We start from the raw sequence: 21,083 nt of genomic DNA, 5'->3' as shown, positions 1-21,083 counted from the left end.
TTTAAAAAAGGCACTTGCTCCCCAAACAAAACTATTATTAAATTATTAAAATTTAAAATAAAATAAAATACATACTCATATAAAATACTATTCACATTTCTGTCTTTTTTAATGTGTTTTCATGTATGTGACGTAAATTCGCTGCAAGTGCTAAGCCTTTATGAGAAACAATTAATTAGCCAACTAAGAGTAGGCTACCTGTTTGAGATTTGTCACATGTGCAAATTTGCCACAGGAATCAGTTTTTTAATGGAAACTCCAAACGTACAAACAAAAGACAAAGACTTTTTAACAAGCATAAGAAACTTTTTTTTCTTTCTTTCTTTTTTTTTCTGTTTAAAATACAGATAACAAAAACGTTTTAGTGAACTAGATACTGAAGGCATAAGATGGCGCTAGTGACCTATTCTATTTGTGCGTGCTGCTGAGGTGAAGGTGATTTCATCCGAACTTCATGAACTGTTTATGAAATTACTATATACTTCGAAAACGTATAAACAACTATAACACCTCCAAATAGAAAAACCAACGAATTAAGACAATAACAGCCTACACCAAACACACAGGACACCACAAAACAGGAAACTACTCTTTCCTTACCTCATGAACGCCATCTAAAGTTGCTGCAGCCATTACAACCACCTCAAGATTGGTATTAACAGTTTCTCACGAATGTAGCTATTTATATTCCATATATTAGACTGTACTTGTGTCTGAGGTATTTCTACCTGTTAAAACTGACAGTCTGTTTTTCAAAGGCTTTTCAAGTTTGTCATGTAATAATAATAATAATAATCATTTTATTTATAACGCACTTTATATTCACACAGAATCCTAAAGTGCTACAGGTTAAAAACAAGAAGAAATGTTAAAAATCATTCAAAGGCTAAAAGGTAGGTTTGGAGGCCAGGTTTAGCGACTTTATAAACAATCCTGAATGAAACAGGAAGTTAATGTCCCAGATTAAACTTTTTTTTTTTTCTTTGCAAACTACTATCTCTGCTGAAAGATCAGTTTAAACAAGCCTAAACTGGTTTGTTGGTCTCCTAGGCAGGCTGGTCTGGTTTGGTGCTTTTAGAGACATTTTGGAGACCATCAAAGTGAGCAAACTAGCCTAGATTGGTTTAAAAGGCATTTTCTCCTCCCAGCTAGGATGGTGGTACACATGACTTGAACATTCGATAGTGTTCCCAAGTAACTAGTAGGCTGCCCTTATTTGACTATCATTCTCAAACTTTGACCTCTATTCTGTTTTAAAATGAAAACTGTTTTTGTAAAAAGTAACTGTAACAAGTGCTGTTTTGTTAGATTGAGATGCAAATGCTTTGCTTAGGGCCAAAAAAAAAAAAAAAAAGTTATACCATATTGAATTTGTGCATAAGTTAATGTGTAATATTTGCATTAGCAAAGAGGCAACAAAAGATTTTCCATTACAATGAGCCTTTTCCTGTTTATTGACTTTTCCATTAGACAGGTGGTGTGCCTCTTGTATGCAGTAAATGATTAATACCAATTGAAATTACACATTAGACAGTATAGCCTACAGAAGTCTCCAAGTGTCTTTTATAATTAATACTCAGTATACATGATTAACCTCACATAAAACTTTTATCTTTCTTGAAATATATTAAAATTTATTGTAGTGCTTATGCCACTTAAGTGTAAAGCAGCTTTTATTCAGTGCTTGAAGGATGAATTAAGGAAAGATTACATTGGAAGTTTACCATGCAGCTTTAATACAAACCCCTGTGTAAAAAAGACAGATCTGCAAACTTAATTTTCCCGTTTCATCCATATTTTCTGTTAAAAAAATTATACTCTTAAAGTAATTAATTCTGCTTTTATGACATTTGGCAATTTCAAATAAATCAATTTGCATGTGCGAAACAACACATTTAAATAAAGTAATTAAACATGTAAACGTAAATCTAAAAACTCTAAAAGGAAATGATCTTCACTGTAGTGTACTGTTTTTGCGTCGCACCACTAGCATTCATACAGTTTAGCATGAGAGGAAGTCTGTTTCGCAGAACAGGAATGTATTTGTGCCCATCCTAAAACAGGCCCTTTTCTTTCTTCAGGTTCAGCTGCTTCCAGGATGGCAGAGAATAGAAATCAATCCGAGAGATCCCCATGATCAGGTTAAAGTCGTCGTTTGAGAGATAGTCCTGCATAGATGATAGAGGTATGTGTTAGTTTTATCAATGGATGAATATCACAAAAACATGTTCAGGTCACATTTCACTCGAAAATCAAAGAAAGAAAATTAAAGTGTGCTATAATTTTTTTTTTTTATTGTGATATTACAATTTATTTAAATCAGAAAATTTGAAGGCATATACTAACATAATGTATAATTAATATTGATGATAATAATAATAATAACAAGTAAAATGAGAATAGGATTTGTTGCATTCATCATCATTAATAATGACCACTTGATTGCAGTTGTTGCTGCAAAGGTTGGCACAACCTGTTATTAGATTTAGGGGGCAATTACTTTTTCACATAGGGCCAGGCAGGTTTGGACAGCTTTTTTCCTTTATAAATGAAATCATTATTTTAAAACTGCATTTTGTATTTACTCTTTGTGTAATATTAAAATTAGTTTGATGATCTGAATCATTCAAGTGTGACAAATGTATATGCATATGTATATGTAATATGCAAAAAAAAAAAAAAAATTCCAGGAAGGGGGCAAAAGCTTTTTCACACCACTGTGTGTATATATATATATATATATATATATATATATACACACACACAACAAATATAAATGAAAATATAAATTGATTTTTTAATAAATTCTGTATTATAAATATATACTAATATATATAATAATATATAACATATAATATATAACTAATAATATATAAAATATATATATAGACTTTATTTAGTAATTTAAATCAAATGTACTATGTAATTTCAAAATAAAATGTTTCATTGCATTATGGAATTGTGTATGTGAGATTTGTGTAAGAAAGATGTCTGTAGATCAAGAGCTTACCTCTTTTCTTGTGGGGTCGACTCCATTAGGCAGGTCTTCTGTCTGAACGTTCAACAGCTCCTCTGGAGGGAAGGTTTCTGTGACAGCCCGGGGTAAGTTACCCCCTTGAGTTGAGTTAACCCCTTGAGTTGAGTTACTTGAGTTGGTTTGGTTTGAGGTTGGTTTGGTCAGATCCTGTGCACAAGGTGTTAAACCATTTTTCACTTTCACTTGCTACTGTATATTTGTGCATTTTTGCACAAAAAGCATTCAAGTTGTACTGTACATTTGATCAGTTCATGCATCCCCTAAGTAACTGAACCCATGACCTTGACATTGCTAGTGAAATGCTACCATTTGAAGAATGAATAACCTACCACAGTAATTGCGATGAGATCAGTCGCAGTGCCAAGTTCTGCTTTAAGCTGGTCGTAGGATTTCCCACCCTAAAAGAGAAAAAAAAAAATTCATTGACTATACTGTACACTTGTGAAGTAAATTGTCATGCCGAAACACGTCATCTACAAACCCCATTCCAAAAAAGTTGGGACACTGTACAAATTGTGAATAAAAAAAGGAATGCAATAATTTACAAATCTCAGAAACTTATATTTTATTCACAATAGAATATAGATAACATATCAAATGTTGAAAGTGAGACATTTTGAAATGTCATGCCAGATATTGGCTCATTTTGGATTTCATGAGAGCTACACATTCCAAAAAAGTTGGGACAGGTAGCAATAAGAGGCCGGAAAAGTTAAATGTACATATAAGGAACAGCTGGAGGACCAATTTGCAACTTATTAGGTCAATTGGCAACATGATTGGGTATAAAAAGAGCCTCTCAGAGTGGCAGTATCTCTCAGAAGTCAAGATGGGAAGAGGATCACCAATTCCCCCAGTGCTGCAGCGAAAAATAGTGGAGCAATATCAGAAAGGAGTTTCTCAGAGAAAAATTGCAAAGAGTTTGAAGTTATCATCATCTACAGTGCATAATATCATCCAAAGATTCAGAGAATCTGGAACAATGTGTGTAAGGGTCAAGGCCGGAAAACCATACTGGATGCCTGTGATCTTCGGGCCCTTAGACGGCACTGCATCACATACAGGAATGCTACTGTAATGGAAATCACAACATGGGCTCAGGAATACTTCCAGAAAACATTGTCGGTGAACACAATCCACCGTGCCATTCGCCGTTGCCGGCTAAAACTATATAGGTCAAAAAAGAAGCCATATCTAAACATGATCCAGAAGCGCAGCCGTTTTCTCTGGGCCAAGGCTCATTTAAAATGGACTGTAGCAAAGTGGAAAACTGTTCTGTGGTCAGACGAATCAAAATTTGAAGTTCTTTTTGAAAAACTGGGACGCCATGTCATCCGGAGTAAAGAGGACAAGGACAACCCAAATTGTTATCAGCGCTCAGTTCAGAAGCCTGCATCTCTGATGGTATGGGGTTGCATGAGTGCGTGTGGCATGGGCAGCATACACATCTGAAAAGGCACCATCAATGCTGAAAGGTATATCCAAGTTCTAGAACAACATATGCTCCCATCCAGATGTCGTCTCTTTCAGGGAAGACCTTGTATTTTCCAACATGACAATGCCAGACCACATACTGCATCAATTACAACATCATGGCTGCGTAGAAGGAATCCGGGTACTGAAATGGCCAGCCTGCAGTCCAGATCTTTCACCCATAGAAAACATTTGGTGCATCATAAAGCGGAAGATGCGACAAAGAAGACCTAAGACAGTTGAGCAACTAGAAGCCTGTATTAGACAAGAATGGGACAACATTCCTATTCCTAAACTTGAGCAACTTGTCTCCTCAGTCCCCAGACATTTGCAGACTGTTATAAAAAGAAGAGGGGATGCTACACAGTGGTAAACATGGCCTTGTCCCAACTTTTTTGAGATGTGTTGATGCCATGAAATTTAAAATCAACTTATTTTTCCCTTAAAATGATACATTTTTCTCACTTTAAACATTTGATATGTCATCTATGTTGTATTCTGAATAAAATATTGAAATTTGAAACTTCCACATCATTGCATTCTGTTTTTATTCACAATTTGTACAGTGTCCCAACTTTTTTGGAATCGGGTTTGTACTTACACTCCACTTTTGTGGGTCCCAGGCGTAAAACCAGCCTGTAAAAGTGGGCGGCTCAAACCCTTGCTTCACCACTAGGATAGGTGTATCCAGATCACGCCCTGCAGGATGGGACTTCAGATATTCCTGTGCTGTAACCACTGCCTCATGCTTCTCCTTGTCATTGGCACCTTTGCCGATCCACAGGTATACCTGACAGAACATATTTGTGATGTGATTTCTAGTGGTCTGGAAAGGATATGAACAATTGTGAAGAGAGAAAATCATGCCGACGTTCACCTGATCCCAGATGTCCAGCAACATCACGTCCTCCTCATCCAAGTCATCTTGGTTAAAGTTTGTAATCTCTGTCGCTATAAAACGACCCGTCTGGTTGGAGCACTCAAACAAACGGGGCGTGATATTGCTGCTCTCATCCTGAAGTCTGAGAAAAGAAGAAATGTATAAGCTGTGTCCTAAAACTTGTGAACTGTCTATGTAGGCAGCATTGCATATATCATTTGCAAAGAAAGCAATGCCAAAATGCATTCTCCAATGCTAAACCCTATTGAAATCAATTATTTATATCACTCTCCTGTGTTCTTCATTTGAGGAGCGCTATAGAGTGCAACAGTTACCACCCATGTTTTCTGCGATGTTGGTTCCAGAAGTATTTTTTCCATTTACTTTTAAGCCATTCCATTTTTTATTATAAGCCATGAGCCAAACCCACAAGATTTGCTCACCGCGACTCTCTGATTGGTGGAATTTTCTTCACAGCATCATGGGTTGTTTTTACCAAGAATTACAATGATAAACACAATTGTTTTAAAAAAAACTTAAAAGGCATATACCATCAATTAAAAACAGGTCTGTTTTTGAAGTTATCATTAAAAATCAGTTTCCCTATGGAGAAAATGAATAGTATTTTTGATTCGTTATCTACAGTATTTACAGCATTTCAAAACACTAATTTATAAGGTTCCATTTCAGTTAAGATGCAGACTTAGAATGTAGCTGCCCTGTGTAGACAAAAAGGCAGCTGAGAATGCCTTTTAAATTCCTGACTTTGAATTGAATTTAAACTAAAAGATGCAGAATTCCAATTTGAATGGAAGAAAGTGGAATTAAAAATTAATTGAAATTATAATTCATATGATTGTAAATTTGAACTATAAAAGCAATGTGACACTGAATGAAGACTGGAGTAAAAATAAATAAAAAAAATCAGCTTAGAAATCACAGAAAGTAATTACAATTTAAAATATATTAGAAACCAGTTATTTTACTTTATAATAATATTTCACAACATATCTCTTTCAGTAGGACTTGGACAAGAGCCGAGCAGATAATTTTTTCTTTTACCATGTACAATGTGCAAATGTTACTGTACCTTTTGCTGCTGGCATACTGCGACTTTCCACCAAGGTTTACCCAGAAGTCAGCTGGTTCTTGACCCTCTGCAATAACATTCTTCTCCCTCTTGGAGATGATGTCAGCCAGCGTTTTGGCCATCTCTCTCTCATCTCCACTGCAGCCCTGCATAGTAATATTTAAGGCAAGTATGTAGGACAGACGGGTAAGAAATATGCATAAACATCTTATGAAATATGCCAGATATTCTCAGCATTTGAAACTACCAACCTTGCCGTACCACAGGTAGCAGCACTTATCCGTGCTGAGCACAAACACATCGTTGGAGTTCAGAGAGGATGAGCGCGGAGGCACCTCAACAGCACGTGTGTTGAACTCATTTGTTCCATGGATGTGAAACAGTCTTACTGATGGTTGAGAATGGGAGGAGCCTTCTCTGGAACTTCCTTCCTGTTAGTCAATCACAACCAGTGAAGAGGTGAATGCATGCACTGCAAGGCTTAAAGTGTGTCATTTCTCATCACTAGCGGCACCGTACACAATTGTTTCCAGAACACTCCTACTGCCCCAATTTGACAGCCCCGCCTCAAATGTTTTCAAGGGGCCACACATTGCATGCTTTTCTTGCCAGGCTACGAGTAGCTTACTTTAATTGTCCTTGCAAATTAAACCTGGACAGATGAAGGTATGTTTATAGCAAAAAAAATCTAAAGCAGTACCATCAAAAGTACACCTTTGTATCTTAACTGCCCTTAAAAGGTGCATATTAGTATTTTATGCTCCTAATAAGCACCCTTTTTGAAGTGACTGGGGACAAAGCTGTACTTTTGAAAGTACTGCCCAAGTAGCAAGCTGTTGAAGTTTTTTCTAGTAGTTTTTTAAAGAACAGAAACAATGTCATTTTTAAAACAGGAAGTGATTTGGTGTTTTCGGTTTCCATTGTTTCAGCAGAAGACATGTCCAAGTGCTGATTCTAGAGAGAGGAACAGGCTGACAAACTTACCTCATAAACAACCATTTTGCCCTTAAAAATGGCCATTAGGTGCATAGGCTCCTTTCCCATGGGAACGCGGACCTGTACTGGTTCTCCGTTGTACTTCTGGTCCAGGATCACAGCCTGATATGCAGAAGCTGTCACCTCCACTATGCTTGCATGGCGGCCCTAAAATGCCATCAACATTCAGGATTGAACTGAGAATGCCTTTAAAATTCTAAATTCCTGACTTTAAATTGAAATTGAATTCCAATTTGAATGCAGCCTTGGTGAGCAAGACTTCTTTCAAAAACATAAAAAATCTTCTTTGTACGGGATTCAATTAAAACGATTAAATAAGGACAGAAGAGACACTTACTTGCCACATGTACAGCATGTAGTGTAGTTTTCTGTTGACTTCATATTTGTAGAGAATGAGGTAACAGTCCCCACCGTAGAAGTGGCCGAGCCACTTCCTCTCCACAGCGACGAGCTCATTGTCCTCTATCCTCCAAACCTGAGAGATGAACAAATTCATGTAATGAGTTCTGTTTCACTGAGATGAATGAAAGGCAATGAAAGGTCATTTCACTGACCTCGGCTTCGCCTGTCCCATCATCCACCATTTTCTGCTGTGCAGCCAAGTCAGGTCTAGCATGCATTGAGGTGGCGTCGAACTTGACTTGCTCAACCTTGGCTACAGAAAGCAGAAATCATAACATAGTAGAGTCAGAATCATGGGTTCTCATATACGATGCGTTCTTGTTTTTTGTATGCTATTTTTTAAATTGTCTACCAGTGTACACAGAGCAAACCTGAATGAACACTGCCGTATTCTTATACATACATGATTGTCTGCATAGTATTGGTCATTTGAGCAGTGCCAACTGAAATAGCGATGCAACTAACATTTTTCAGTGGTGTGAAAATATTCAAAATCACTTTTTCATCTTAGTTTCAATCAGATTATCAATATATTTTTAGATTTTTTGTTTTAATATTAAAGTATTAGTCATATTTTATTTTATTTTTTAAAAATGTTTACTTTAGTTTTAGTGTTATTTTAGTGATGTTGCTTTGACAACAAGCTGAAATTAAGTTATTTTACATTATATTATTCTGTATTATTATTATTTTATAAATTAGCTTTATTTTATTTTCAGTTTATTTATTTCAAGTAAAATAAAATGTTTAACTATGACTCTTTTTCTGAACAAACTACTTTTCGTAAAAAAATAGGCTACATAGCAGTATTGTGTATGCAGTGTACAATAATACACTATCAATAATAATGTAATAATGTATAATGAAATATTAATGTAAAAATGTACAATAGTACAAGATGAATAATCAAATGCTTTCTTTTTAAATGGTCCTCTCTCTGATATAGTGAACCATTTTGTTTGAAAGGTTCATGTTAAAGGAACTGATTCAAGAAGTGATTCACTTGCATGGCATTTTTAGACTGTCACTGCCACTGTTCAATTATATAAATTAGGATGTATTTATTTTATAATGCTTTCTTTACATTAGTAAGCCATGTTCACCTATTTTCCCTGGACTGTGAGTGGTGCCCAATCCAGCTGTCTGTCCCTTTTCCGTCCACTTCTGGAAGAGCTGTTTGAACACTGATGATTCTGCTCCTTCGCTTACTGTCTCTACGTAGGTGGATGTAGGATATGCTTTTGCCTTTATGTAGGCCTAGAACAATAAAACATGAAGTGAGATGATGAAGTGTTGCTTTAGCAAGAATTTGATATATGATTGCATTAACATTTAGTGCAATATACTATGCCGAGTTTAGAATTATTGGGCCGTAATTGTATACAAATGTTCTTATGTCACAGAAATGGGTCTGACGCTATTTATTTAATTTTTTTTGGGAAATCCAGAATCTATGCCAGATCTTTTTTTTTTGTTTTGCTCCGAAATAGTAACTTAAAGATTTGACTTTTAAGGTCTTGTAGGATCAATTAAGATCAATTTCACACAGGTTTTATGCACAAATACTTGCATATACGCAATTGGTGAATGAGTTACCCCTTGTGAAAAGCATATTTTGATTAGTGCTGCATTGGTGTAAGACTCACCTCTGCTTTCTTCAGAGATTCTGCTCTCTCAGTTTTTGATGCCTTTTTGCCCTTCCAGACAAAGATCTTTATTCCACCTTGATCCAGCAGATAGCAGTCCTGTCACAGGTATCAGATGTCAATTGGCATACTTTGCACATTTAAAGTGTTTTTTCAATGTTCGTGCAAAAGTGTCGAACTTTTTGTTTTTGAGAGCCATGCATCTTGTATATTACAATGAGGATTACACACTCGTTTAGCATTTGAATAGCCATTCATCATGCAACTTGCTTGTTTCCTTTCTGGATGCCTTTTTGTTCCACTTCTCCATTTCAAGTCAACATTTTGTCATTTTCAAGACAAGATTTTTATTCTGTTTACAATTTAAATGTATATTCTTGGTCTTGGTGCACAATTCATTGAGGCATGTTATTATTTCTTTCATTATCTTCTGTCAAAATATATCTGAAACAACTTTATTTGCAGTAAAAGCCACAAACTTATATTTCTTGTTGGTCTATTTCCTCCAGCTATATTCTCAGCTCCATCCTTGGCTTTAACTTTCACTTTTCACAATCAATTCCTGATTAATAAAATCAAGTCTCGCGATACATTTCTCACACCGACCATCCTTTTTGTCTTATGTCCGTTATGTCCGAATACAGAAACAAAATGGTTTGCCAACAGCATTTCATAATGACTTTGACTTTTTTTTTTTTGTCATATTTGCATCACAACGACATGACCAGGTCAGACTGTGTCATGAGCATGACACATGTGTTCCTTATGTCTTTTCATGACAGGCATCCGCTATGTAGGCGTACACATTATGCTGATTCTGACTATCCCTTATCATGGGTTAACTATTTTATGAGCCTTAACTATTTCATCACATGTCCCTCCCAGCTGCGATCAAGGAAACATTTAACTACATATAAGCTATCATCATGGCCTTTATATAGAATTGCTTTATGCTGTGGTGTTTAATTTGGGTTGCCGGTCAGGGTTAGTCATACCTCAGTTTTCAGTAGGTCTTGTGTGAGAGGTTTTACTGCCACTTCCTGCACTACAAGGTTACCCTGAGCATCTGAAATACTTTTCACAGAAGATAGTTGTTTTATTTGGAGCACATACTTTTTAACACATGTTTTAATTTGTGGTTTAAACTATTGAACTCACTGAAAGAGTTTAATGGCAGTCTTGAGTTTCTCATCCACAATTTCATCTCGGATAGCATCTTTGATTTGTTTTTTCTCCCCCAGTGTCTGAATCATCAGTTTCATTGCTTCCTCTGAAGAGTGCTCATCATCTCCTTCCACTACAGTCACTTGTGCTCGACCACCCCTTTCTCGATCACGAATGTCCTTCGCCAGGTTCATTCCCTACGAAAACAAAAGTCTTTAGTGAACTTACTGTGCAGATGTGGTAACATACACCCTCTGCATCAAGAACGTGATAGTTTACGTCACTGAATAGGGGTATTTTTGCATTGCAAATCAATTCTAATTGTTTACCCTTAACCTCTCCATTCGGTTACTTTTGGGTCCATTCCACTGAATGATCAGGCTCCCCAAGTCCAGCAGGAACACGTCACCTTGATTAAAGCTCTTCCAGCTCATTTCCACCTGAACGTAGAGGGATTGAACCTCATTATTTACACTTTATGGGCGAAAATCTGCTTACTTATAGCTGCCTGTCCATATCAACCTGGGACAGGACACATATAGTCTTTAAAGGCAACACCATAGTTGATCAAAAAATGAAAATTGTATCATTTACTCACCAAACTTGTACTCAACATGTATGAGTTTCTTTCTTCTGTTGAATGTGAAAGACAATATTGAAGAATGGGGGTAACCAAACAGTTGACGATCACCATTGACTTATAGTAGTAATATTATATTTTCATAATACCATATTTTGTTCCCCCAATGGGGACCACCAGCTGTTTGGTTACCCACATTCTTAATAAAATATCTTATTTAGTGTTGAGCAGAAGATAGGAATTCATATGGGTTTGGAACAACTTGATGGTGAGTAAATGATGACAGAATTTACATTTTTTGATGAACTATCGCTTTTATGCATTAAGTAACAATGAGTGATTCATTTGTTATAGTATTTATTCATCATCGTTAACATTAGTGAATAAAAATACAATTACTCATTGTTAGCTCACATTACTCATAGTTGAAATGTGTATTAGATGTTTAAGTAGAAAGTAACTGCATGGCATGTGGAGTAGCTTAAAATGTGTTTAAAATTAACATGGGCTGGATGATTTTTAATAAAGCTTATTGTGGGCAGTTGATTTTTGTGTTGTTGACACATGAAAAAAAGAGTAGTAAAATGTCACAGGGGTTTTTACACCACGTGTCTTTTTGTAGTGGGTTTTTGAGTTCCTCTGTTGCTACTGGGGCTATTCTTACCTCTCCTGCAACCACATGCTTATTTCCCTTTACATGCAGCAGTCTGCGAATGTTGTACGTGTTCGTCTCCACTTGTTTCATCCCAGATGCGACTCCACCTTTTTTGTATCTGGAAAAAAGAGATTAACATTGTTATCAATTGCAACTCCCTTTTACTCTCTCAAAGTTTACCACTTGTAAAATGAAATGAAGAAGTCTTTGTAAACTTCCACATTTTTTAATCTTTGTGACTAAGAGAAGCATTATAATGTCATATGCTTCTCACAGCATCTTAAAATAAAGAGGCTCAGTGGTGGAAATTATGATTATAGGAAAATATGTGCAGTGTTTATGAACTCCCCTTGAAAATGTTATTTATATCATAAACTATGGGATGACTCCTGTCATCAGTGTCAGGGTCATATTTCACCCTCAAAAGAAAAATGTAAAAAATTTTAAATTATGTTTTTTATACATAAAATACATACATATACATGTATGTTGTTGTTGTTGTTGTTGTTACACTTTATTTTAAGGTGTCCTTAGTGTAATTATACATTTATGTACTGAGTAATATTAATTAACTACATGTATTGTACTTACTATATGGTTAGGGTTAGAATTAGTGTTTGGTTTAGGGTTACTTGCATGCAATTATGCATAATTAAGTGTTATTACAATAGTAAGTATATGTAATATGTGTAACAAGGACACCTTAAAATAAAGGGTTTTTTTTTGTGTGTGTGTTGGTTAGATTCATTCAAGGTAACCCTAAACATCAGTCAGGAGTTGGCTTACATGATGCCCTGTTTGAAGTATCCTTGGAAGGTGGCGCTCTCGTGGCCCTGGGTCTCACGGTGCTGCACAGCAGCGCCCCCTAGGTGTTCATCCATCTGCGTGGTGTATATCGCTGCGGCTCCCTGCTCATCCTGGGAGGTGGCTGTTCCCAGCCAATAATGGATGTCGTAGGTGTAGTTGTTACTGGTCTTGTGAGTCTGAAAATGAGAAGGTTTTTATTTAGCGCTTAGTTTTTGTCAGCTTAAATGAGTTGATTAGGACGCTAAGCGCTGATACTTACGTAGAGTGTTATGTAGCTGTCTCCCTCAAAAAAGTGACCGTATGTATTAGGTGGACAGGGCATGAGCTCCATATTCTGACCAATAATTTAAAAAAGATTGATTAGTGATTTGCTAAAGATGTCAGTATCTCAAATGTCGACTGCACTTATTTGACAAAGTAGTATTACCTCCACTCTCCATATCTGAAGTCCTGGTGTGGTTTTGTTGAGGACTTTGGGAACACTGGTCTTGACATCCTGTGGCATGGTGCCAGCTTATGTCTCAGGGAAATACCTGGAAGAGAAAAAGAGAGAGGGTTGGATAGTTCAAAGATCCAGATTGTTTTCTTAGAACTACAAAGCATACATATCCTGTGTATGAACAACTCAGCTACTAATTTTCCTTTACTATTCACAACCACGAGCAAATAAATGTTTTTATAGCTGTTTATGGACCCTGTTTTCTTTTATCTGCACTTATCCTTCATCTGACCTTACCGTATAACAAGGAAAAATAGTACAAGTTAATGTTCCATCATCACCTTCATGCCATCTTAAACCTATAGGCAGTTTTTTTTTCCCCTAAACATGCCGTATTTGATAATACAGTACTTAGACTTGGAATAAACAGGAAGATTTAGTATACTGTTTAATGATTTCTTTCCTGTTTGGCTTCCTCAAGGTAAAAGAGGGTGTGGCCTAAATAGGAGTCTGTGCAATTCAGTTCATGCATTAGTAAACTCAGACACTAAAGCTACAGTTTGAACTCTTACGGAAGAAAGCTAGTTAGCCACCCCTGGGAAAGGAAGTGAAAGCCTCATGTCAGATATCTGTTGCAAATCTGTAGTAAAAATACTACGCCTGCATATCCACAGCAGTTATCATTAAGTGTGGCTGAGATGTCAGGGCGTGATCAAGCCCCACAATCCTTCACTTTATCTACTGCACAGAGCACATAGTTCAAACCACAAATAACTGTTTGCTTAACCAGCATGTCGGTCTTATTTTCTATATAAACATCTTGTTTAATGAATGTTTAAGTATTTTTCTGAAAACAAAGACAAAACTTTTCTTTCTTTTTTCTTTTTATTTTTGCACTGAACTAACTTGATTAGGTACATTTAATCAGTACAGATTTAATGAAATAATTTAACCATAACTTTTATTGCATTACTGATCCACTTTTACTATTTATTATATTAATATACTCTACATTTGCTCAGGTAACTAACCATTATGTTCTAAAGGAAGTTGTACATGGTTTATGATAGTCAGGGGACTATAAAAATTTTATTATATTGCGTTTGCTTTGTCTTTGTTGTGTTCAAACCACCCATCTCTTTAAATATGCTGCAAACTATGTGGGTAGAGAGGAATGGTGTACCAACCACATCCTCTCTGTCCTCACGTCCACATCCTGGTTACACTGATTTAAGAAACTTGCCATTGCTTGGTTACTATAATCTATTTGTGGTGTTGTTTTTAACAAATGAAGCAGGAAGCTACTAGCAAATCACGTGGACTCATCGCATCTGATAATAGCTTTTACATGGAACGTTATGCTAATGACATCTTTCAGCCAATGTGACATGTATTCATCCTTACAGTGTCAGTTTTGATAGTCATTATAAAACAGTCTTTTTCTTCTCACATCAAATTAATTTCACTAAAATCAATTTATTTACAAGTAGCAAAGAAGCAAAATGTCAGATCATGTATAGCGAGCCGGTCATTATCAACAAATAATATACACGCATACAATATACACACCCTATATATATCTACACACACCCTAGAGGATCATTTTTTGTTTGCATATCCCAAATTTATGAGCCTCCTTATCAACATCTTTTTATGTTTGCCTGGTACCTTGCAGCATAGATGTTGATATGGTGTGATAATATGGATGACTCAATCTCTCGTGTTTGATTGGATGGTTGGGTTTTATTAGGGGGTTGTATCGATCAGATTGCACTAACCCTTAAGTCACCAATCACAAACCCTCTGCCCTGTGCAAAGGTTCATATTTCCTAACTAAATCCTAGAAGTTACGTTGTTAGTGCAATAACGTCTTAACGGCTCCACTCTGCTGTTACAGTAACAATGACATATCACAAATTATCTGCCCTCCAGAATGACTAGATGTGGTGTGTCCGAGCAAACAGGAAAGTGTGCAGAGTTTTTATGTAACTGCCCAGTGTTTGATCAGGCCTGACAGCGCTGTGTACATGTCTCATCTCCACCTCCTTCCCTATAACCTTGATTAATATTCTTCCTGTAAACTGTCCATCATGGCTAATCTAACCTTCTGTTTCAGACCAAAGCATGTGAGCACATCAGATTATGCAATGTATATTTATAATATACAATGTAATATAGAAAAATAGCATGTTGTCAAGTTATTCAAATATAAAGCCACTATATTAAAGAAATGTTTTTGTATATATAATCGACACATTGACTTCTTGTGGCATTAACTTTCAAAATGAATAACAGCAAACAAGCTAAAACACCAAATAGATATTTCCAGACCAACAATATCAAGCAAATGACATTTAACCTAGAAAGACAGTTGGAAATGTATAAATTTATGTATTGTCCATTTTTGTCAAACACTTCAAATGATTCACTTAATTGATTCAAGAAATATATTTCATGTTAGATTTCAGACAAGAGACAGGAAGATTTTGTCCAGCGTATTTCTAATATCTTTTTTATCGTTTTTATTATTTCAGCTGTTGTTCTTGCCACTGCTGATAGAAGTTTAATTAAAATGATTAATTCATGCTAAATATTTAGGCATAAACGCTAAATAATATTATTCTATTTCAAATAAAAAGCATTGCTAGTATTATGTACTAAATTTACAACTGGTTTTTCCTTTTTTCTTCTTTTACAGGATCAACTTTTACAGTCTCTTTGGCTAATGGATCACTTTAATGAGCATCTTCAAAGTTAAAGGTCTTTTTCTGCAATGGAAAGAGCGAGAGTAACTCAGGAGGAACTCACCTGCCACCGGAGGAATCGAGAAGGAAGCAGCCAGGTAAAGGTGCTGCTGGTTCACAGACGGTGGTGGAGACTGTGCAACACTCTCTCGCTCTCTCTCTACTTTACAACCCTTGCACTTTTATCTCTCTCTGTGTTCATTCATTCAGGGCCATATATGGCAAGAGCAGGTGATATGCATACAGGTGTGTCATATCTGTGGTTACAGGCATAAGTCATTCATCTCGCCCCCCTCCCCAGTAGATATCTCTGAGCAATAGAGCGAAACAAATATGTTTATTTACCTCTCCACCCCCAGCCCATCTGGTGTCGCACATACTTGTCCTTTGCATTTTGTGTTGTTTTGAAATATTGATACCATTGATATCTCCTTCTGACCACTAAATTTCTGTTCCAAATTTTATTTGTTGAAAAATGTATTGACCATAACAAGAAAAAATTATATGCAGTTTCATGATCTTTCATGATTTTGTGATATTTTCAACCCGTATGACATTTAATGGCTTTAAATTAAAATTTTTAAATACATTTCTAAATATTTTCCATACCTTTTACCTTATTGTTGTATATTTTTATTTATTTATTTAAAAAAAATTCTGGTCTGTCTTTAATTTTGAAATTTATTTTTAAAATTCCCTTATATTATTTTATTTCCTTATATATTTTAAATTCCTAGATATTCAATGCAATTCCGTATATTTTTCCTGATTTTTCTTTTTTTCAGGACGCAGGATGCTCTGCTTATACCTGAAGACATTTCCTAAATTTCCCAAGTGCAGTATGTATTTCTTTACTTGTGCAGGAGGAATTGTGTTCTGGGAAGAATAAGACATTTTTAGTAATTCATAAGTTAGACATTCCCTTAGGTTCTGCGTACTTTATCTCATATCTGATCTGCTCAGAAACAAATACAGGTGCATCTCAATAAATTAGAATGTCGTGGAAAAGTTCATTTATTTCAGTAATTCAACTCAAATTGTGAAACTCGTGTATTAAATAAATTCAATGCTATCTCAACAAATTAGAATACTTCATAAGACCAATAAAAAAAAACATTTTTAGTGAATTGTTGTCCTTCTGGAAAGTATGTTCATTTACTGTATATGTACTGAATACTTGGTAGGGGCTCCTTTTGCTTTAATTACTGCCTCAATTCGGCGTGGCATGGAGGAGATCAGTTTGTGGCACTGCTGAGGTGGTATGGAAGCCCAGGTTTCTTTGACAGTGGCCTTCAGCTCATCTGCATTTTTTGGTCTCTTGTTTCTCATTTTCCTCTTGACAATACCCCATAGATTCTCTGTGGGGTTCAGGTCTGGTGAGTTTGCTGGCCAGTCAAGCACACCAACACCATGGTCATTTAACCAACTTTTGGTGCTTTTGGCAGTGTGGGCAGGTGCCAAATCCTGCTGGAAAATGAAATCAGCATCTTTAAAAAGCTGGTCAGCAGAAGGAAGCATGAAGTGCTCCAAAATTTCTTGGTAAACGGGTGCAGTGGGTTTGGTTTTCAAAAAAAACACAATGGACCAACACCAGCAGATGACATTGCACCCCAAATCATCACAGACTGTGGAAACTTAACACTGGACTACAAGCAACTTGGGCTATGAGCTTCTCCACCCTTCCTCCAGACTCTAGGACCTTGGTTTCCAAATGAAATACAAAACTTGCTCTCATTTGAAAAGAGGACTTTGGACCACTGGGCAACAGTCCAGTTCTTCTTCTCCTTAGCCCAGGTAAGACACCTCTGACGTTGTCTGTGGTTCAGGAGTGGCTTAACAAGAGGAATACGACAACTGTAGCCAAATTCCTTGACACGTCTGTGTGTGGTGGCTCTTGATGCCTTGACCCCAGCCTCAGTCCATTCCTTGTGAAGTTCACCCAAATTCTTGAATCGATTTTGCTTGACAATCCTTATAAGGCTGCGGTTCTCTCGGTTGGTTGTGCATCTTTTTCTTCCACACTTTTTCCTTCCACTCAACTCTCTGTTAACATGCTTGGATACAGCACTCTGTGAACAGCCAGCTTCTTTGGCAATGAATGTTTGTGGCTTACCCTCCTTGTGAAGGGTGTCAATGATTGTCTTCGGGACAACTGTCAGATCAGCAGTCTTCCCCGTGATTGTGTAGCCTAGTGAACCAAACTGAGAGATCATTTTGAAGGCTCAGGAAACCTTTGCAGGTGTTTTGAGTTGATTAGCTGATTGGCATGTCACCGTATTCTAATTTGTTGAGATAGTGAATTGGTGGGTTTTTGATAAATGTGAGCCAGAATCATCACAATTAAAAGAGCCAAAGACTTAAACTACTTCAGTCTGTGTGCATTGAATTTATTTAATACACGAGTTTCACAATTTGAGTTGAATTACTGAAATAAATGAACTTTTCCACGACATTCTAATTTATTGAGATGCACCTGTATACGCTTAAGGAGAAGGAGAGGCTCAAAAGCCTGAGGTCATATCTAACTATGAGATAATGGCGAAGACATCAGCTTATATGATTGTGAACCAGAAAAAGTAAATGATGGCAGGATTAAAATTTTTAAATGAACTATCCTTATAAACTAGAGACCTTTTGTGTCATAGACTTTTCTGAAAAGCTAAATTCTTCTAACAGAAAATATTTCTTGAGTCAAAATAACCCTGGTTTGAGCTTAAATTCAAAGAGTGTGAAAATAGCTCTAATCTGGACTGGAATGTATTACTGGTTAACTCTTTCACTTCTGTGTTATTACATGCAACTAATGCAGGTCAAAAGTCTGGACACACTTGACTGAACTTATATTTCTCATAATGTTAACACCTGACTCTTTTGAGTCTTCTGCTGAAATGCTTAAATTTATTTTTGTGGGCAAATATAATTCACCTATATATGAAGTTCTGTACAAAATGAAAAGTTCATTTTAAATGGATGAAGTTCATAAAAAGCAACCCAGCATAGTTGGGTGAGAATCCAATCAAAGTGTAGTAACTTAAAGATACAATAAGAGATAGTTTTGATCTGTTTAACATTTTTGGCTTCATAATTGTGTTTGTGTTTTTATAGTTTTTGATATATATATTTTTTACTATAATAATAAAATGTGGACAATGTATGATAAAAAATAATGAGTAGGTGTGCCCAAACTTTTGACCGGTAGTGTAACTTACTACAAGTCCAAAGTCCATGCATAAATACCGAATGAATCGAGTATGCCATTGAAAAGTAGATAAAAGGTTTGAAAATAAATGCAGGTTATGTTGAATGTTTCCTCTGTTGTGAACTAGTTAAAGCCGCCCTTGGTGAACCTCAGCATACTCCCTCTATGCATCCAAGTAGTCTATAGTATCAATGCAGACCATCTTTTGAGGCAAGTTAAGTAGTTTACGAAACACCCGGGCACAACTGAGCTGGTCAGATCTTTTGAGAGTTAAACAGACCATCAAAAGTGGGTTGGTGATTATTAGTGAGATGTACAGTGGCTCACTGTTAGCCTACTACAGTAACCCCGGTTTGTTGTGCTCTGTTTGACCTTTTGCAAACAACAGTAGAGCCTTTGTGAATGACGTTGTGAAAGATGCATGGGAAACAGCACAAATTTACTTACTTAACCTGCAACACACATTCCACCATAAAATGGCACCACAATAGGGGTTGCACAAGCTCTTGCATTAGATAATGCATGAAGTTTACATCAAATGATTTGAACTCCATCAAAAGTCTCTGAAATTACAGTTTTTACAGTTCAAAGCAATTCTATGCATTTCCAGGGAATGTTTCCTACCTTCGTTAGACAGCGTGTTTCTGACAGAGTGTAAGGATCCTCTCCTATCTTTTCACTTTCAGACTGTCTCTAGGTGAACTTCAGCCTCCAGAATGTGGCCGCTCCCCTCTCCTTCCTCAAACTCATTAACCAGCCTCTGCCGCCTGGGGAGAAAGCAGTGAGCCGCCAGTGCTTCAGTTCTAACTCAACCCATTCTCTTACATAATCCAGGGCACACGTTAACACCATGCTCCATGAACCTGCTTTTGTGAATAGGCCTCAGTGGAGGTTGGGCTTCAGTCATTCTGTGCCAAATCTAAAAAATGCTGACTTTACAGGTAGACCAAGGCAGAAAGGCATCAAAGCAGGTCCAAATGATTGCATAACATCATGTCTACAAAGATGCCTTCATCTTGTCTTTTCTTGAGGGCAGTGGAGATGTAAAGGTCTACAGCCCCATGGAACTGTTGGATTGGATTCATTTTTCTTTTTAAACTTTAAAATATATATATATTGGTATTGTCTTACTGTCTTAGTTTAGGTTCTGCATATGTTTTTAATGTTTTTGAAAGAAGTCAAGAAGTCTCTCATGCTCACCAAGACTGCTTCTGTTTGATTAAAATAATATTATTAAAATATTTAAATTCTTATAATAAAATAATATTATTGTGCATTATTTTAATATATTTTTAATAATATATTTTAAAATGTTTGATTTATTCAAGTGAAGTTTCAGCATCATTATTCCAGTCTTCAGTGCCACATGATCCTTCAGAAATTATTCTAATATGCTGATTTGCTGCTCAAGAAACATTTTTTTTTATTATGATTTTCACAGTTAAAAACGGTTGTGCTGCTTAGTATCCATGATGTGTTTTTGTCAGGATTCTTGTAACATTGTACATTTTTAAATGTCAATGGTTTAATCCATTCTCACTGAAAAAAGTATTAATTTCTTTAAACAAATCTTACTGAACATTAGTGGATGTTTTTACACCTTTTTTAACCATATACTCATAACTGCCTATGATATCCAACTATTTTGTACAAGAAAGAATAAAAATGGTATTTGAAGGACTATATGTCAGTGTTTCTTATTGATGATTCCATTTTTTGCCAAAAACTAAGCATTGTACTCATTAAATATTTAGTTGGTTTTGTCTAAAACTTTTTTTTTTTCCTTTTAGATCATGAGACATGACATTATGGGACCTTGGAAGCCAATCTGAAGCCAAGGAATGTACCTTCATTGAAGAAAGTACATACTCAAAATGACTTTCACGATATAAAAATGTTACAATATAAAAAAACATAAAATCCATTTATTCAATTTGCATTTAGTTTCCTTGTTTTTATTTCAAATTTCTA

The 21,083-nt window shown here is 36.0% G+C and overlaps 1 protein-coding gene and 2 long non-coding RNA genes across 7 annotated transcripts; 2 read left to right on the top strand and 1 right to left on the bottom strand.

Annotated features, from left to right (window-relative positions):
* The first annotated feature begins 21 nt into the window (after positions 1-21).
* Positions 22-5,473, top strand: LOC131546458 (uncharacterized). 2 transcript variants are annotated; one of them, XR_009272709.1, is made up of 4 exons: positions 22-435; positions 2,082-2,185; positions 3,040-3,102; positions 5,333-5,473. It is a non-coding gene; the product is annotated as an uncharacterized LOC131546458 (long non-coding RNA). The 2 variants fall into 2 exon arrangements; XR_009272708.1 differs by lacking the exon at positions 22-435 and adding an exon at positions 451-652.
* Positions 1,443-19,835, bottom strand: vil1 (villin 1). 3 transcript variants are annotated; one of them, XM_058786030.1, is made up of 20 exons: positions 19,737-19,835; positions 13,158-13,263; positions 12,990-13,064; positions 12,710-12,906; positions 11,933-12,041; positions 11,018-11,128; positions 10,683-10,885; positions 10,520-10,598; positions 9,525-9,623; positions 8,982-9,135; positions 8,031-8,131; positions 7,814-7,951; positions 7,465-7,623; positions 6,732-6,911; positions 6,481-6,626; positions 5,388-5,532; positions 5,112-5,300; positions 3,367-3,435; positions 3,011-3,184; positions 1,443-2,168 (listed from the first exon to the last, which is right to left on the bottom strand). In XM_058786030.1, the coding sequence occupies exons 2-20, from the start codon at positions 13,233-13,235 to the stop codon at positions 2,055-2,057; spliced, it is 2,520 nt and encodes an 839-aa protein (XP_058642013.1). In that variant the 5' UTR covers positions 13,236-13,263; positions 19,737-19,835; the 3' UTR covers positions 1,443-2,054. The 3 variants fall into 3 exon arrangements, with proteins under 3 accessions (XP_058642013.1, XP_058642014.1, XP_058642015.1); XM_058786031.1 differs by lacking the exon at positions 19,737-19,835 and adding an exon at positions 15,978-16,058; XM_058786032.1 differs by lacking the exon at positions 19,737-19,835 and adding an exon at positions 13,467-13,577.
* Positions 6,777-21,033, top strand: LOC131546460 (uncharacterized). 2 transcript variants are annotated; one of them, XR_009272710.1, is made up of 3 exons: positions 6,777-6,939; positions 15,868-16,011; positions 20,903-21,033. It is a non-coding gene; the product is annotated as an uncharacterized LOC131546460 (long non-coding RNA). The 2 variants fall into 2 exon arrangements; XR_009272711.1 differs by lacking the exon at positions 20,903-21,033 and adding an exon at positions 19,799-19,933.
* The last annotated feature ends 50 nt before the right edge of the window (positions 21,034-21,083 follow it).

This window comes from Onychostoma macrolepis, chromosome 09, assembly GCF_012432095.1.
Source record: "Onychostoma macrolepis isolate SWU-2019 chromosome 09, ASM1243209v1, whole genome shotgun sequence".
In the NCBI taxonomy this organism is placed as follows: domain Eukaryota; kingdom Metazoa; phylum Chordata; class Actinopteri; order Cypriniformes; family Cyprinidae; genus Onychostoma; species Onychostoma macrolepis.
This window is presented reverse-complemented; position numbering and strand designations above follow the sequence as displayed.

What these genes read in the sequence shown, in the direction of transcription:
- vil1 (XM_058786030.1), bottom strand. Translation starts at nt 13,235, where the DNA reads ATGCCACAGGATGTCAAGACCAGTGTTCCCAAAGTCCTCAACAAAACC. An exon ending in AGCATGTGGTTGCAGGAGAG is followed by an intron (nt 11,129 to 11,932) that starts GTAAGAATAGCC and finishes CTCTACGTTCAG; the next exon opens with GTGGAAATGAGCTGGAAGAG. An exon ending in TCACAGTCCAGGGAAAATAG is followed by an intron (nt 8,132 to 8,981) that starts GTGAACATGGCT and finishes TGCTTTCTGTAG; the next exon opens with CCAAGGTTGAGCAAGTCAAG.